This window comes from Panulirus ornatus, chromosome 16 (genome assembly GCF_036320965.1).
Source record: "Panulirus ornatus isolate Po-2019 chromosome 16, ASM3632096v1, whole genome shotgun sequence".
In the NCBI taxonomy this organism is placed as follows: Eukaryota; Metazoa; Arthropoda; class Malacostraca; order Decapoda; family Palinuridae; genus Panulirus; species Panulirus ornatus.
Genome location: NC_092239.1, coordinates 21,579,860 through 21,597,518, shown reverse-complemented (window position 1 = coordinate 21,597,518; position 17,659 = coordinate 21,579,860). Strand labels below are relative to the sequence as shown.

Sequence of the window (17,659 nt, the reverse complement as noted above, 5' to 3'; positions counted from 1 at the left end):
TAAAAGCCGGAAAGGTGGCGGATTTGGATGATATTGCAGTGGAATTTATCAAAAAAAGGGGGTGATTGTGTTGTTGATTGCTTGGAAAGGATATGTATATATACATACATATATATATATATATATATATATATATATATATATATATATATATATATATATATATATATATATGTAGGTATATATATATATATATATATATATATATATATATATATATATATATATATATATATATATATATATATATATATATATATATATATATATATATATATATATATATATATATATATATATATATATATATATATATATATATATATATATATATATATATATATATATATATATATATATGTAGGTATATATATATATATATATATATATATATATATATATATATATATATATATATATTTATATATATATATATATATATATATATATATATATATATATATATATATATATATATATACCTACATATATATATATATATATATATATATATATATATATATATATATATATATATATATATATATATATATATATATATATATATATATATATATATATATATATTATTTTGCTCTGTCGCTGTCTCCCGCGTTTGTGAGGTAGCACCAGGAAACAGACGAAAGAAATGGACCAACCCACCCCCATACACATGTATATTAGATAACCTTACCAACCAGTCAACAATACAGTCACCCCCTTTTTTAATAAATTCCACTGCAATACCATCCAAACCTGCTGCCTTGCCGGCTTTCATCTTCAGCAAAGCTTTTACTACCTCTTCTCTGTTTACCAAATCATTTTCCCTAACCCTCTCACTTTGCACACCACCTCGACCAAAACACCCTATATCTGCCACTCTATCATCAAACACATTCAACAAACCTTCAAACTACTCACTCCATCTCCTTCTCACATCACCACTACTTGTTATATATATATATATATATATATATATATATATATATATATATATATATATATATATATATATATATATATATATATATATATATATATATATATATATATATATATATATATATATATATATATATCCCTGGTGATAGGGGAGAAAGAATACTTCCCACGTATTCTCTGCGTGTCGTAGAAGGCGACTAAAAGGGAAGGGAGCGGGGGGCTGGAAATCCTCCCCTCTCATTTCTTTTTTTTCAGTTTTCCAAAAGAAGGAACAGAGAAGGGGGCCAAGTGAGGATATTCCCTCTAAGGCCCAGTCCTCTGTTCTTAACGCTACCTTGCTAATGCGGGAAATGGTGAATAGTATGAAAAAAAAAAAAAAAAAAAAATATATATATATATATATATAATATATATATATATATATATATATATATATATAGGCTTTCATCTCAGCAACTTTACTACCTCTTCTCTGTTTACCAATCATTTTCCTAACCCTCTCTTTTTTGCACACCACCTCGACCCAAAAAAACCCTATACTGAAACTCTATCATCAAACTTTTTTCAACAAACCTTAAAAATACTCTCACCATCTCCTTCCCACACACCACTACTTTTATATATAAATATATATATATATAATATATATATATATAAATATATAATAATTAATAATATAAATTTTTTTTTATATATAAATATAATATATATAATATAAAATTATAAATATAATATAATCCCTTGTGATAGGGAGAAAGAAACTTCCCAGTTTTCTCTGCGGTCTAGAAGGCGACTAAAAGAAGGGAGGGGGGGGCGGAAATCCTCCCTCCCATTTTTTTTTTTTTTCAGTTTTCCAAAAGAGAACAGAAAAGGGGGGCCAAGTGGGAATTCCCTCAAAGGGGCCCACCCCCTCTTTCTAACGCTCCCTTTGCTAATGCGTTATATATATATATATATATATATATATATATATATGTACATGGGTATGTGGGTGGGTTGGGTCATTCTTTCGTCTGTTTCCTTGCACTACTTTCCTAACGCGGTAGACAGCGACAAAGAATAATATTTATTTTTTTTTATTTTGCTTTGTCGCTGTCTCCCGCGTTTCGAGGTAGCGCAAGAAAACAGACGAAAGAAATGGCCCAACCCAACCCCATACACATGTATATACATGCACGTCAACACATGCAAATATACATACCTATACATCTCAATGTACACATATATATACACACACAGACACATACATATATACCTATGCACACAATTCACGCTGTCTGCCTTTATTCATTTCCATCGCCACCTCGCCACACATGGAAAACCATCCCCCTCCCCGCTCATGCGTGCGAGGTAGCGCTAGGAAAAGACAACAAAGGCCCCATTCGTTCACACTCAGTCTCTAGCTGTCATGCAATAAAGCCCGAAACCACAGCTCCCTTTCCACATCCAGGCCCCACACAACTTTCAATGGTTTACCCCAGACGCTTCACATGCCCTGATTCAATCCACTGACAGCACGTCAACCCCGGTATACCACATCGATCCAATTCTCTCTATTCCTTGCCCGCCTTTCACCCTCCTGCATGTTCAGGCCCCGATCACTCAAAATCTTTTTCACTCCATCTTTCCACCTCCAATTTGGTCTCCCACTTCTCCTCGTTCCCTCCACCTCCGACACATATATTCTCTTGGTCAATCTTTCCTCAATCATTCTCTCCATGTGCCCAAACCATTTCAAAACATCCTCTTCTGCTCTTTCAACCACGCTCTTTTTATTTCCACACATCTGTCTAACCCTTACATTACTTACTCGATCAAACCACCTCACACCACATATTGTCCTAAAACACCTCATTTCCAGCATATCCACCCTCCTGCGCACAACTCTATCCATAGCCCACGCCTCGCAACCATACAACATTGTTGGAACCACTATTCCATCAAACATACCCATTTTTGCTTTCCGAGATAATGTTCTCGACTTCCACACATTCTTCAAGGCTCCCAAGATTTTCGCCCCCTCCCCCACCCTATGACTCACTTCCACTTCCATGGTTCCATCCGCTGCTAGATCCACTCCCAGATATCTAAAACACTTTACTTCTTCCAGTTTTTCTCCATTCAAATTTACCTCCCAATTGACTTGACCCTTAACCCTACTGTACCTAATAACCTTGCTCTTATTCACATTTACTCTTAACTTTCTTCTTTCACACACTTTACCAGACTCAGTCACCAGATTCTGCAGTTTCTCACATGAATCAGCCACCAGCGCTGTATCATCAGCGAACAACTACCCAAGCTTCCCAAGCTCTCTCATCCACAACAGACTTCATACTTGCCTGTTTTTCCAAAACTCTTGCATTCACCTCCCTAACAACCTCATCCATAAACAAATTAAACAACCATGGAGACATCACACACCCCTGCCGCAAACCTACATTCACTGAGAACCAATCACTTTCCTCTCTTCCTACACGTAAACATGCCTTACATCCTCGATAAAAACTTTTCACTGCTTTTAACAACTTGCCTCCCACACCATATACTCTTAATACCTTCCACAGAGTATCTCTATCAACTCTATCATATGCCTTCTCCAGATCCATAAATGCTACATACAAATCCATTTGCTTTTCTAAGTTTTTCTCACATACATTCTTCAAAGCAAACACCTGATCCACACATCCTCTACCACTTCTGAAACCACACTGCTCTTCCCCAATCTGATGCTCTGTACATGCCTTCACCCTCTCAATCAATACCCTCCCATATAATTTACCAGGAATACTCAACAAACTTATTCCTCTTTAATTTGAGCACTCACTCTTATCCCCTTTGCCTTTGTACAAAGGCACTATGCACGCATTCCACCAATCCTCAGGCACCTCACCATGAGTCATACATACATTAAATAACCTTACCAACCAGTCAACAATACAGTCACCCCCTTTTTTTAATAAATTCCTCTGCAATACCATCCAAACCTGCTGCCTTGCCGGCTTTCATCTTCCGCAAAGCTTTTACTACCTCTTCTCTGTTTACCAAATCATTTTCCCTAACCCTCCCACTTTGCACACCATCTCGACCAAAATACCCTATATCTGCCACTCTATCATCAAACACATTCAACAAACCTTCAAAATACTCACTCCATCTCCTTCTCATATCACCACTACTTGTTATCACCTCCCCATTAGCGCCCTTCACTAAAGTTCCAATTTGCTCCCCTTACGCACTTTATTTACCTCCTTCCAGAACATCTTTTTATTCTCCCTAAAGTTTAATGATACTCTCTCAATCCAACTCTCATATGCCCTCTTTTTCACCTCTTGCAGCTTTCTCTTTACCTCCTGTCTCTTTCTTTTATACATCTCCCACTTAATTGCATTTTTTCTCTGCAAAAATCGTTCAAATGCCTCTCTCTTCTCTTTCACTAATAATCTTACTTCTTCATTCCACTACTCACTACCCTTTCTAATCAACCCACAAAGTATAATATAATATGATATACTATATATATGGCTGATTCAAGTAAGAAACTGCAGAAGTTGGAGACTGAGTTTGGTAAAGTGTGTGAAAGAAGAAAGTTAAGAGTAAATGTGAAGAAGAGCAAGTTTATTAGGTACAGTAGGGTTGAGGGTCAAGTCAATTGGGAGGTAAGTTTGAATGGAGAAAAACTGGAAGAAGTAAAGTGTTTTAGATATATGGGAGTGGATCTGGCAGCGGATGGAACCATGGAAGCGGAAGTGATCATAGGGTGGGGGAGGGGGCGAAATCTCTGGGAGCCTTGAAGAATGTTTGGAAGTCGAGAACATTATCTTGGAAAGCAAAAATGGGTATGTTTGAAGGAATAGTGGTTCCAACAATATTGTATGGTTGCGAGGCGTGGGCTATGGATAGAGTTGTGCGCAGGAGGATGGATGTGCTGGAAATGAGATGTTAGAGGGCAATATGTGGTTTGAGGTGTTTTGATCGAGTAAGTAATGTAAGGGTAAGAGTGATGTGTGGAAATAAAAAGAATGTGGTTGAGAGAGCAGAAGAGGGTGTTTTGAAATGGTTTGGGCACATGGAGAAAATGAGTGCGGAAAGATTGACCAAGAGGATATATGTGTTGGAGTTGGAGGGAACGAGGAGAAGGGGGAGACCAAATTGGAGGTGGAAAGATGGAGTGAAAAAGATTTTGAGTGATCGCGGCCTGAACATGCAGGAGGGTGAAAGGCGTGCAAGGAATAGAGTGAATTGGAACGATGTGGTATACCGGGGTCGACGTGCTGTCAATGGATTGAACCAGGGCATGTGAAGAGTCTGGGGTAAACCATGGAAAGTTGTGTGGGGCCTGGATGTGGAAAGGGAGCTGTGGTTTCGGTGCATTATTACATGACAGCTAGAGACTGAGCGTGAACGAACGGGGCTTTGGTGTCTTTTCGTAGCGCTACCTCGCACACATAAGGGTGGGAGGAGGTTGTTATTCCATGTGTGGCAGGTGGCGATGGGAACAAATAAAGGCAGACAGTATGAATTATGTGCATGTGTATATATGTATATGTCTGTGTGTATATATATATGTGTACATTGAGATGTATAGGTATGTATATTTGCGTGTGTGGACGTGTACGTATATATATGTGTATGTGGGCGGGTTGGGCCATTCTTTCTTCTATTTCCTTGCGTTATCTCGCTAACGCGGGAGAAAGCGACAAAGCAAAATAAAAGAAAAAATAATATATATATATATATATATATATATATATATATATATATATATATATATATATATATATATATATATATATATATATATATTATCCCTGGGGATAAGGAAGAAAGAATACTTCCCACGTATTCCCTGCGTGTCGTAGAAGGCGACTAAAAGGGAAGGGAGCGGGGGGCTGGAAATTATCCCCTCTTGTGTTTTCTTTTAATTTTCCAAAAGAAGGAACAGAGAAGGGGGCCAGGTGAGGATATTCCCTCAAAGGCCCAGTCCTCTGTTCTTAACGCTACCTTGCTAACGCGGGAAATATCGAATTGTTTGAAAGAGAAAAGAATATATATATATATATATATATATATATATATATATATATATATATATATATATATATATATATATATATATATATATATATATATATATATATATATATATATTATTTTTTATTTTTATTATACTTTGTCGCTGTCTCCCGCGTTTGCGAGGTAGCGCAAGGAAACAGACGAAAGAAATGGCCCAACCCCCCCCCCATACACATGTATATACATACGTCCACACACGCAAATATACATACCTACACAGCTTTCCATGGTTTACCCCAGACGCTTCACATGCCCTGATTCAATCCACTGACAGCACGTCAACCCCGGTATACCACATCGCTCCAATTCACTCTATTCCTTGCCCTCCTTTCACCCTCCTGCATGTTCAGGCCCCGATCACACAAAATCTTTTTCACTCCATCTTTCCACCTCCAATTTGGTCTCCCTCTTCTCCTCGTTCCCTCCACCTCCGACACATATATCCTCTTGGTCAATCTTTCCTCACTCATTCTCTCCATGTGCCCAAACCACTTCAAAACACCCTCTTCTGCTCTCTCAACCACGCTCTTTTTATTTCCACACATCTCTCTTACCCTTACGTTACTCACTCGATCAAACCACCTCACACCACACATTGTCCTCAAACATCTCATTTCCAGCACATCCATCCTCCTGCGCACAACTCTATCCATAGCCCACGCCTCGCAACCATACAACATTGTTGGAACCACTATTCCTTCAAACATACCCATTTTTGCTTTCCGAGATAATGTTCTCGACTTCCACACATTCTTCAAGGCCCCCAGGATTTTCGCCCCCTCCCCCACCCTATGATCCACTTCCGCTTCCATGGTTCCATCCGCTGCCAGATCCACTCCCAGATATCTAAAACACTTCACTTCCTCCAGTTTTTCTCCATTCAAACTCACCTCCCAATTGACTTGACCCTCAACCCTACTGTACCTAATAACCTTGCTCTTATTCACATTTACTCTTAACTTTCTTCTTCCACACACTTTACCAAACTCAGTCACCAGCTTCTGCAGTTTCTCACATGAATCAGCCACCAGCGCTGTATCATCAGCGAACAACAACTGACTCACTTCCCAAGCTCTCTCATCCCCAACAGACTTCATACTTGCCCCTCTTTCCAAAACTCTTGCATTTACCTCCCTAACAACCCCATCCATAAACAAATTAAACAACCATGGAGACATCACACACCCCTGCCGCAAACCTACATTCACTGAGAACCAATCACTTTCCTCTCTTCCTACACGTACACATGCCTTACATCCTCGATAAAAACTTTTCACTGCTTCTAACAACTTTCCTCCCACACCATATATTCTTAATACCTTCCACAGAGCATCTCTATCAACTCTATCATATGCCTTCTCCAGATCCATAAATGCTACATACAAATCCATTTGCTTTTCTAAGTATTTCTCACATACATTCTTCAAAGCAAACACCTGATCCACACATCCTCTACCACTTCTGAAACCACACTGCTCTTCCCCAATCTGATGCTCTGTACATGCCTTCACCCTCTCAATCAATACCCTCCCATATAATTTACCAGGAATACTCAACAAACTTATACCTCTGTAATTTGAGCACTCACTCTTATCCCCTTTGCCTTTGTACAATGGCACTATGCACGCATTCCGCCAATCCTCAGGCACCTCACCATGAGTCATACATACATTAAATAACCTTACCAACCAGTCAACAATACAGTCACCCCCTTTTTTAATAAATTCCACTGCAATACCATCCAAACCTGCTGCCTTGCCGGCTTTCATCTTCCGCAAAGCTTTCACTACCTCTTCTCTGTTTACCAAATCATTTTCCCTAACCCTCTCACTTTGCACACCACCTCGACCAAAACACCCTATATCTGCCACTCTATCATCAAACACATTCAACAAACCTTCAAAATACTCACTCCATCTCCTTCTCACATCACCACTACTTGTTATCACCTCCCCATTTGCGCCCTTCACTGAAGTTCCCATTTGCTCCCTTGTCTTACGCACCTATTTACCTCCTTCCAGAACATCTTTTTATTCTCCCTAAAATTTAATGATACTCTCTCACCCCAACTCTCATTTGCCCTTTTTTTCACCTCTTGCACCTTTCTCTTGACCTCCTGTCTCTTTCTTTTATACATCTCCCACTCAATTGCATTTTTTCCCTGCAAAAATCGTCCAAATGCCTCTCTCTTCTCTTTCACTAATACTCTTACTTCTTCATCCCACCACTCACTACCCTTTCTAATCAACCCACCTCCCACTCTTCTCATGCCACAAGCATCTTTGCGCAATCCATCACTGATTCCCTAAATACATCCCATTCCTCCCCCACTCCCCTTACTTCCATTGTTCTCACCTTTTTCCATTCTGTACTCAGTCTCTCCTGGTACTTCCTCACACAGGTCTCCTTCTCAAGCTCACTTACTCTCACCACCCTCTTCACCCCAACATTCACTCTTCTTTTCTGAAAACCCATACAAATCTTCACCTTAGCCTCCACAAGATAATGATCAGACATCCCTCCAGTTGCACCTCTCAGCACATTAACATCCAAAAGTCTCTCTTTCGCACGCCTGTCAATTAACACGTAATCCAATAACGCTCTCTGGCCATCTCTCCTACTTACATAAGTATACTTATGTATATCTCGCTTTTTAAACCAGGTATTCCCAATCATCAGTCCTTTTTCAGCACATAAATCTACAAGCTCTTCACCATTTCCAAGATGTGAAAAAAGGAGAGATAGGTAGTATTGTTTGAGGAAAGGAACCTGGATGTTTTGGCTCTGAGTGAAACGAAGCTCAAGGGTAAAGGGGAAGAGTGGTTTGGGAATGTCTGGGGAGTAAAGTCAGGGGTTCGTGAGAGGACAAGAGCAAGGGAAGGAGTAGCAATACTCCTGAAACAGGAGTTGTGGGAGTATGTGATAGAGTGTAAGAAAGTAAATTCTCGATTAATATGGGTAAAACTGAAAGTTGATGGAGAGAGGTGGGTGATTATTGGTGCATATGCACCTGGGCATGAGAAGAAAGATCAAGAGAGGCAAGTGTTTTGGGAGCAGCTGAATGAGTGTGTTAGTGGTTTTGATGCACGAGACCGGGTCATAGTGATGGGTGATTTGAATGCAAAGGTGAGTAATGTGGCAGTTGAGGGAATAATTGGTATACATGGGGTGTTCAGTGTTATATATATATATATATATATATATATATATATATATATATATATATATATATATATATATATATCTATTTTGCTTTGTCGCTGTCTCCCGCGTTAGCGAATAACGGAAGGAAACAGAGGAAAGAATGTCCCAACCCACCCACATACACATGTATATACATACACGTCCACACACGCAAATATACATACCTGTACATCTCAATGTACACATATGTATACACACACACAGACATATACATATATACACATGTACATAATTCATACTTTCTGCCTTTATTTATTCCCATCACCACCTCGCCACACATGGAATAACAAACCCCTCTCCCCTCATGTATGCGAGGTAGCGCTACGAAAAGACAACAAAGGCCCCATTCGTTCACACTCAGTCTCTAGCTGTCATGTAATAATGCACCGAAACCACAGGTCCCTTTCCATATCCAGGCCCCACAGAACTTTCCATTGTTTACCCAAGGCGCTTCACATGCCCTGGTTCAATCCATTGACAGTACGTTGACCCAGGTATACCACATCATTCCAATTCACTCTATTCCGTGGACGCCTTTCATCCTCCTGCATGTTCAGGCCCCGATCACTCAAAATTTTTTTCACTCCATCTTTCCACCTCCAATTTGGTTTCCCACTTCTCCTCGTTCCCTCAGCCTCTGACACATATCCTATTGGTCAATCTTTCCTCACTCATTTTCTCCATGTAACCAAACCATTTCAAAACACCCTCTTCTGCTCCCTCAACCAAACTCTTTTTATTTCCACATATCCCTCTTACCCTTACATTACTTACTCGATCAAACCACCTCACACCACCTATTGTCCTCAAACATCTCATTTCCAGCACATCCACCCTCCTGCGCACAACTCTATCCATCGCCCACGCCTCTCAGCCAACAACATTGTTGGAAACACTATTCCTTCAAACATACCCATTTTTGCTTTCCGAGATAATGTTCTCGACTTCCAAACATTATTCAAGGCTCCCAGGATTTTCGCCCCCTCCCCCACAATATGATTCACTTCTGCTTCCATGGTTCCATCGCTGCCAGATCCACTCTCACACATCTAATACACTTCACTTCCTCCAGTTTCTCTCTATTCAAACTCACCTCATAATTAACTTGACCCTCAACCCTACTGTACCTAATAACCTTGCTCTTATTCACATTTACTCTTAACTTTCTTCTTTCACACACTTTACGATACTCAGTCACCAGCTTCTGCAGTTTCTCACATGAATCAGCCACAAGCGCGGTATCATCAGCAAACAACAACTGACTCACTTCCCAAGCTCTCTCATCCACAACAGACTGTATACTTCCCCCTCTTTCCAAAACTTTTGCATTCACCTCCATGACAACCCAATCCATAAACAAATTAAACAAAAATGGATACATCACAGACCCCTGCCGCAAATGTACATTCACTGAGAACCAATGACTTTCCTCTCTTCCTACACGTACACATGCCTTTCATCCTCGATAAAAACTTTTCACTGCTTCTAACAGCTTGCCTCCCACACCATATATTCTTACTGACTTCCACAGAGCATCTCTATCAACGCTATAATATGCCTTCTCCAGATCATAAATGTTACATACAAATCCATTTGCTTTACTAAGTATATCTCACATACATTCTTCAAAGGAAACACCTGATCCACACATCCGCTACCACTTCTGAAACCACACTGCTCTTCCCCAATCTGATGCTCTGTACATGCCTTCACCCTCTTAATCAATACGCTCCCATATAATTTACCAGGAATACTCAACAAACCTATACCTCTGTAATTTGAGCACTCACTCTTATCCCCTTTGCCGTTGTACAATGGCACTATGCAAGCATTCCACCAATCCTCAGGCACCTCACCATGAATCATACATACATTAAATAACCTTACCAACCAGTCAACAATACAGTAACCAGCCTTTTTTAATAAATTCCACTGCAATACCATCCAAACCTGCTCCCTTGCCAGCTTTCATCTTCCGTAAAGCTTTTACGACCTCTTCTCTGTTTACCAAATCATTTTCCCCAACCCTGTCACTTTGCACACCACCTCGACCAAAACACCCTATATCTGCCACTCTATCATCAAACACATTCAACAACCTTCAAAATAATCACTCCATCTCCTTCTCACATCACCACTACTTGTTATCACCTCCCCATTAGCCCCCTTCACTGAAGTTCCCATTTGCTCCCTTGTCTTACGCACTTTATTTACCTCCTTCCAAAACATCTTTTTATTCCCCCTAAAATTTAATGATATTCTCTCACCCCAAATCTCATTTGCCCTCTTTTTCTCCTCTTGCACTTTTCTCTTGACCTCCTGCCTCTTTCTTTTATACACCTCCTACTCATTTGCACTTTTTCCCTGCAAAAATCGTCCAAATGCCTCTCTCTTCTCATTCACTAATAATCTTACTTCGTCATCCCACCACTCACTATCCTTTCTAATCAACCCACCTCCCACGGTTCTCACGCCACAAGCATCTTTTACACAAGACATCACTGCTTCAATAAATACATCCCATTCTTCCCCCACTCCCCTTACCTCCTTTGTTCTCACCTCCTTCCATTTTCTACTCAGTCTCTCCTGGTACTTCCTCACACAAGTTTCCTTCCCAAGCTCACTTACTCTCACCACTCTCTTCACCCAACATTCTCTCTTCTTTTCTGAAAAACCCTACAAATCTTCACCTCCGCCTCCACCAGACATCCCTCCAGTTGCACCTCTCAGCGCATTAACATCCAAAAGCCTCACTCTCGCGCGCCTATCAATTAACACGTGATCCAATAACGCTCTCTGGCCATCTCTCCTACTTACATACGTATAATTATGTATATCTCGCTTTTTAAACCAGGTATTCCCAATCACCAGTCCTTTTTCAGCACATAAATCTACAAGCTCTTCACCATTTCCATTTACAACACTGAACACCCCATGTATACCAATTATTCCCTCAACTACCGTATTACTCACCTTTACAATCAAGTCACCCACCACTATAACCCGGTCTAGTGCATCAAAACTACTAACACATTCATTCAGCTACTCCCAAAACACTTGCCTCTGATGATCTTTCTTCTCATTCCCAGGTGCACATGCACCAATAATCATCCATCTCTCTCCATCAACTTTCAGTTTTATCCATATCAATCTAGAATTTACTTTCTTACACTCTATCACATACTCCCACAACTCCTGTTTCAGGAGCAGTGCTATTCCATCCCTTGCTCTTGTCCTCTCACTAACCCCTGATTTTACTCCCAAGACTTTTTTCCAAACCACTCTTCCCCTTTACCCTTGAGCTTCGTTTCACTCAGAGCCAAAACATCCAAGTTAATTTCCTCAAACATACTACCTATCTCTCCTTTTTTCTCATCTTGGTTACATTCACACACATTTAGACACCGCAATCTGAGCCATCGAGGAGGATGAGCACTCCTCTGGTGACTCCTTCTTCTCTTTCCCCTTTAAGAAGTTAAAATACAAGGATGAGAGGGTTTCTGGCCCCCCACTTTCGTCCCCCTTAGTCGCCTTCTACGACACCTGAGTAATGCGTGAGAAGTATTCTTTGTCCTATTTCCTCAGGGATATATATATATATATATATATATATATATATATATATATATATATATATATATATATATATATATATATATATATATATATATATATATATATATATATATATATATATATATATATATATATATGTATATATATATATATGTGGTGTGAGGTGGTTTGATCGAGTGAGTAACGTAAGGGTAAGAGAGATGTGTGGGAATAAAAAGAACGTGGTTGAGAGAGCAGAAGAGGGTGTTTTGAAGTGGTTTGGGCACATTGAGAGAATGAGTGAGGAAAGATTGACCAGATTGAAAGATTTTTTTTTTTTTTTTTTGCTTTGTCGCTGTCTCACGCGTTTGCGAGGTAGCGCAAGGAAACAGACGAAAGAAATGGCCCAACCCATCCCCATACACATGTATATACATACGTCCACACACGCAAATATACATACCTACACAGCTTTCCATGGTTTACCCCAGACGCCTCACATGCCCTGATTCAATCCACTGACAGCACGTCAACCCCGGTATACCACATCGCTCCAATTCACTCTATTCCTTGCCCTCCTTTCACCCTCCTGCATGTTCAGGCCCCGATCACACAAAATCTTTTTCACTCCATCTTTCCACCTCCAATTTGGTCTCCCTCTTCTCCTTGTTCCCTCCACCTCCGACACATATATCCTCTTGGTCACTCTTTCCTCACTCATCCTCTCCATGTGCCCAAACCACTTCAAAACACCCTCTTCTGCTCTCTCAACCACGCTCTTTTTATTTCCACACATCTCTCTTACCCTTACGTTACTTACTCGATCAAACCACCTCACACCACACATTGTCCTCAAACATCTCATTTCCAGCACAACCATCCTCCTGCGCACAACTCTATCCATAATCCACGCCTCGCAACCATACAACATTGTTGGAACCACTATTCCTTCAAACATATCCATTTTTGCTTTCCGAGATAATGTTCTCGACTTCCACACATTCTTCAAGGCCCCCAGGATTTTCGCCCCCTCCCCCACCCTATGATCCACTTCCGCTTCCATGGTTCCATCCGCTGCCAGATCCACTCCCAGATATCTAAAACACTTCACTTGGTCCAGTTTTTCTCCATTCAAACTCACCTCCCAATTGACTTGACCCTCAACCCTACTGTACCTAAAAACCTTGCTCTTATTCACATTCACTCTTAACTTTCTTCTTTCACACACTTTACCAAATTCAGTTGACTGGTTGGTAAGGTTATTTAATGTATGTATGACTCATGGTGAGGTGCCTGAGGATTGGCGGAATGCGTGCATAGTGCCATTGTACAAAGGCAAAGGGGATAGGAGTGAGTGCTCAAATTACAGAGGTATAAGTTTGTTGAGTATTCCTGGTAAATTATATGGGAGGGTATTGATTGAGAGGGTGAAGGCATGTACAGAGCATCAGATTGGGGAAGAGCAGTGTGGTTTCAGAAGTGGTAGAGGATGTGTGGATCAGGTGTTTGCTTTGAAGAATGTATGTGAGAAATACTTAGAAAAGCAAATGCATTTGTATGTAGCATTTATGGATCTGGAGAAGGCATATGATAGAGTTGATAGAGATGCTCTGTGGAAGGTATTAAGAATATATGGTGTGGGAGGCAAGTTGTTAGAAGCAGTGAAAAGTTTTTATCGAGGATGTAAGGCATGTGTACGTGTAGGAAGAGAGGAAAGTGATTGGTTCTCAGTGAATGTAGGTTTGCGGCAGGGGTGTGTGATGTCTCCATGGTTGTTTAATTTGTTTATGGATGGGGTTGTTAGGGAGGTGAATGCAAGAGTTTTGGAAAGAGGGGCAAGTATGAAGTCTGTTGGGGATGAGAGAGCTTGGGAAGTGAGTCAGTTGTTGTTCGCTGATGATACAGCGCTGGTGGCTGATTCATGTGAGAAACTGTAGAAGTGGTGACTGAGTTTGGTAAAGTGTGTGGAAGAAGAAAGTTAAGAGTAAATGTGAATAAGAGCAAGGTTATTAGGTACAGTAGGGTTGAGGGTCAAGTCAATTGGGAGGTGAGTTTGAATGGAGAAAAACTGGAGGAAGTGAAGTGTTTTAGATATCTGGGAGTGGATCTGGCAGCGGATGGAACCATGGAAGCGGAAGTGGATCATAGGGTGGGGGAGGGGGCGAAAATTTTGGGAGCCTTGAAGAATGTGTGGAAGTCGAGAACATTATCTCGGAAAGCAAAAATGGGTATGTTTGAAGGAATAGTGGTTCCAACAATGTTGTATGGTTGCGAGGCGTGGGCTATGGATAGAGTTGTGCGCAGGAGGATGGATGTGCTGGAAATGAGATGTTTGAGGACAATATGTGGTGTGAGGTGGTTTGATCGAGTAAGTAACGTAAGGGTAAGAGAGATGTGTGGTAATAAAAAGAGCGTGGTTGAGAGAGCAGAAGAGGGTGTTTTGAAATGGTTTGGTCACATGGAGAGAATGAGTGAGGAAAGATTGACCAAGAGGATATATGTGTCGGAGGTGGAGGGAACGAGGAGAAGAGGGAAACCAAATTGGAGGTGGAAAGATGGAGTGAAAAAGATTTTGTGTGATCGGGGCCTGAACATGCAGGAGGGTGAAAGAAGGGCAAGGAATATAGTGAATTGGAGCGATGTTGTATACCGGGGTTGATGTGCTGTCAGTGGATTGAATCAGGGCATGTGAAGCGTCTGGGGTAAACCATGGAAAGCTGTGTAGGTATGTATATTTGCGTGTGTGGACGTATGTATATACATGTGTATGGGGGTGGGTTGGGCCATTTCTTTCGTCTGTTTACTTGCGCTACCTCGCAAACGCGGGAGACAGCGATAAAGCAAAAAAAAAAAAAAAAAAAAAAAATATATATATATATATATATATATATATATATATATATATATATATATATATATATATATATATATATATGAGAGGGCTTGGGAAGTGAATCTGTTGTTGTTCGCTGATGATACAGCACTGGTGGCTGATTTGGGTGAGAAACTGCAGATGTTGGTGACTGAGTTTGGTAAAGTGTGTAAAAGACTATGTTGAGAGTAAATGCGAGTAAGAGCTAGGTAATTAGGTTCATTAGAGTTGAGGGACAAGTAAACTGGGAGGTAAGTTTGAATAAACAAAAACTGGAGGAAGTGGAGTGTTTGAGATATCTGGGAGTGGATTTAGCAGCGGATGGAACCATGAAAGCGGAACTGAGTCACGGGTTGGGGGAGGTGGCTACGGTTCTGGAAGCGTTGAATAATGTTTGGAAGGAGAGAATGTTATCTCGGAGAGCAAAAATGGGTATGTTTGAAGGAATAGTGGTTCCAACAATGTTATATGGTTGCGAGACATGGTCTATAGATAGGGTTGTGCGGAGGAGGGTGGATTTGTTTGAAATGAAATGTTTGAGGACAATATGTTGTGTGCGGTTGTTTTTTCGAAGAAGCAATGAAAGGATAAGAGAGATCTGTGGTAATTTAAAGAGTGTGGTTGAGAGAACAGAAGAGAGTGTATTGAAATGGTTTGATCACATGAAGAGAATGAATGAAGAAAGATTGACAAAGAGGCTACATGTGTCAGAGGTGGAAGGTACGAGGAGTGGTAGAACAAATTGGAGGTAGAAGGATGGAGTGAAAAAGATTTTGAGCGATCGGTGCCTGAACATATAGGAGGGTGAAAGGAGTGCAAGGAATAGACACTCATGCCTTAGGTTTGTGATTCATATTTAAGAAATTGAAATACAAGAATGAGTGGGGGAGGGGGGTGTCCGCTGCACCCATCTATTCCCCTTCTATGCCATGCAGGGAATACGGAGGTAGAATTTTTTCTTTCTTATCCAAAGGATTAGCAGTAATGAAGTGAGGAAGAGATGGAGTGAATATTTTGAAGGACTGCTGAATGTGATTGATGTCTGGGTGGCTGCTGTAGGATGTTTGGGTAGAGGTGGCATGTGAAATGAGAGTGTCATGGAGGGTGATTTGGTGAAGAGAGAGGAGGTGGTGAAAACCTTACGTAAGATGAATTGTGGCTAGGCATTTAGAGTGGATGCTATTGCAGTTAAACTTCACACGAAAGGGGCTTACTGTGTTGTTGATTAGTTAGTTATGGTTTTCAGTGTATATATGGTTAATGGTAAGGTACCTGAGGGTTAGCTGAATGCATGTATAGTGCCATTGTATAAAGGCAAGATGAACAAAGGTGAACGTTCAGCCTAAAGAGGTTTGTTGAGCGTACCTGGTAAGTTGTAAAGGAGGGTGCTGATTGAGAGGGTGAAAGCATCTTAATGGGGAGGAACAATGAGGATTTAGAGGATATGAGGATATGAGAAATAGAATTCTTTGAAAAATATGTTCGTGAAATAGAGAAACAGAAGGATTTGTATGTGGCGTATATGGACCTGGAGAAAGCATAGGATAGGGTTGATAGAGATTCCTTGCGGAAGGTTTTATGAATATGTTGTGAGAGTAGAGCTGCTACAAGCAGTGAGAAGTTATCGTCAAGCGTGTAAGGCGTGTGTGCGACTAGGAAATAGGAATGAGTGAGTGCTTTCAAGAGCATGTTGTTCTGCGGCAGGGGTGCGTACAGTACCTGAAGTTGAGTGTTTTATCTTCCAGATTGAGGAAGATTGTGTTCATCATGGAGAAGGTCCAGTGGGCGGGCAGGAGGGCGTGGAGCTGTGGGAGGGTGAGACTGGTGACCACCAGCAACCTGGTGGCCCACACCAGGAGGCGGCCCTTGAGGGAGGACTCGGCGAAGGCGGTGAGGAAGGCCGGGTCGTGGCTCACCACCACCACCCTCACGCAATACGACCCCAGCCGCACCTGAACAAAATCAATCAATTCATCATTACTAAAGTGATGACTTAATTCGTTATCTGAG

At 40.7% G+C, this 17,659-nt stretch overlaps 1 protein-coding gene across 1 annotated transcript in view; it reads right to left on the bottom strand.

The window, feature by feature from the left end:
• The window catches only part of LOC139753909 (uncharacterized), a 227,261-nt gene that overhangs the window by 195,775 nt on the left and 13,827 nt on the right, over positions 1 to 17,659 (bottom strand). The window contains 1 exon segment of the mRNA XM_071670867.1: positions 17,369 to 17,601. Within this exon segment, the coding sequence (XP_071526968.1) occupies positions 17,369 to 17,601 (233 nt within the window).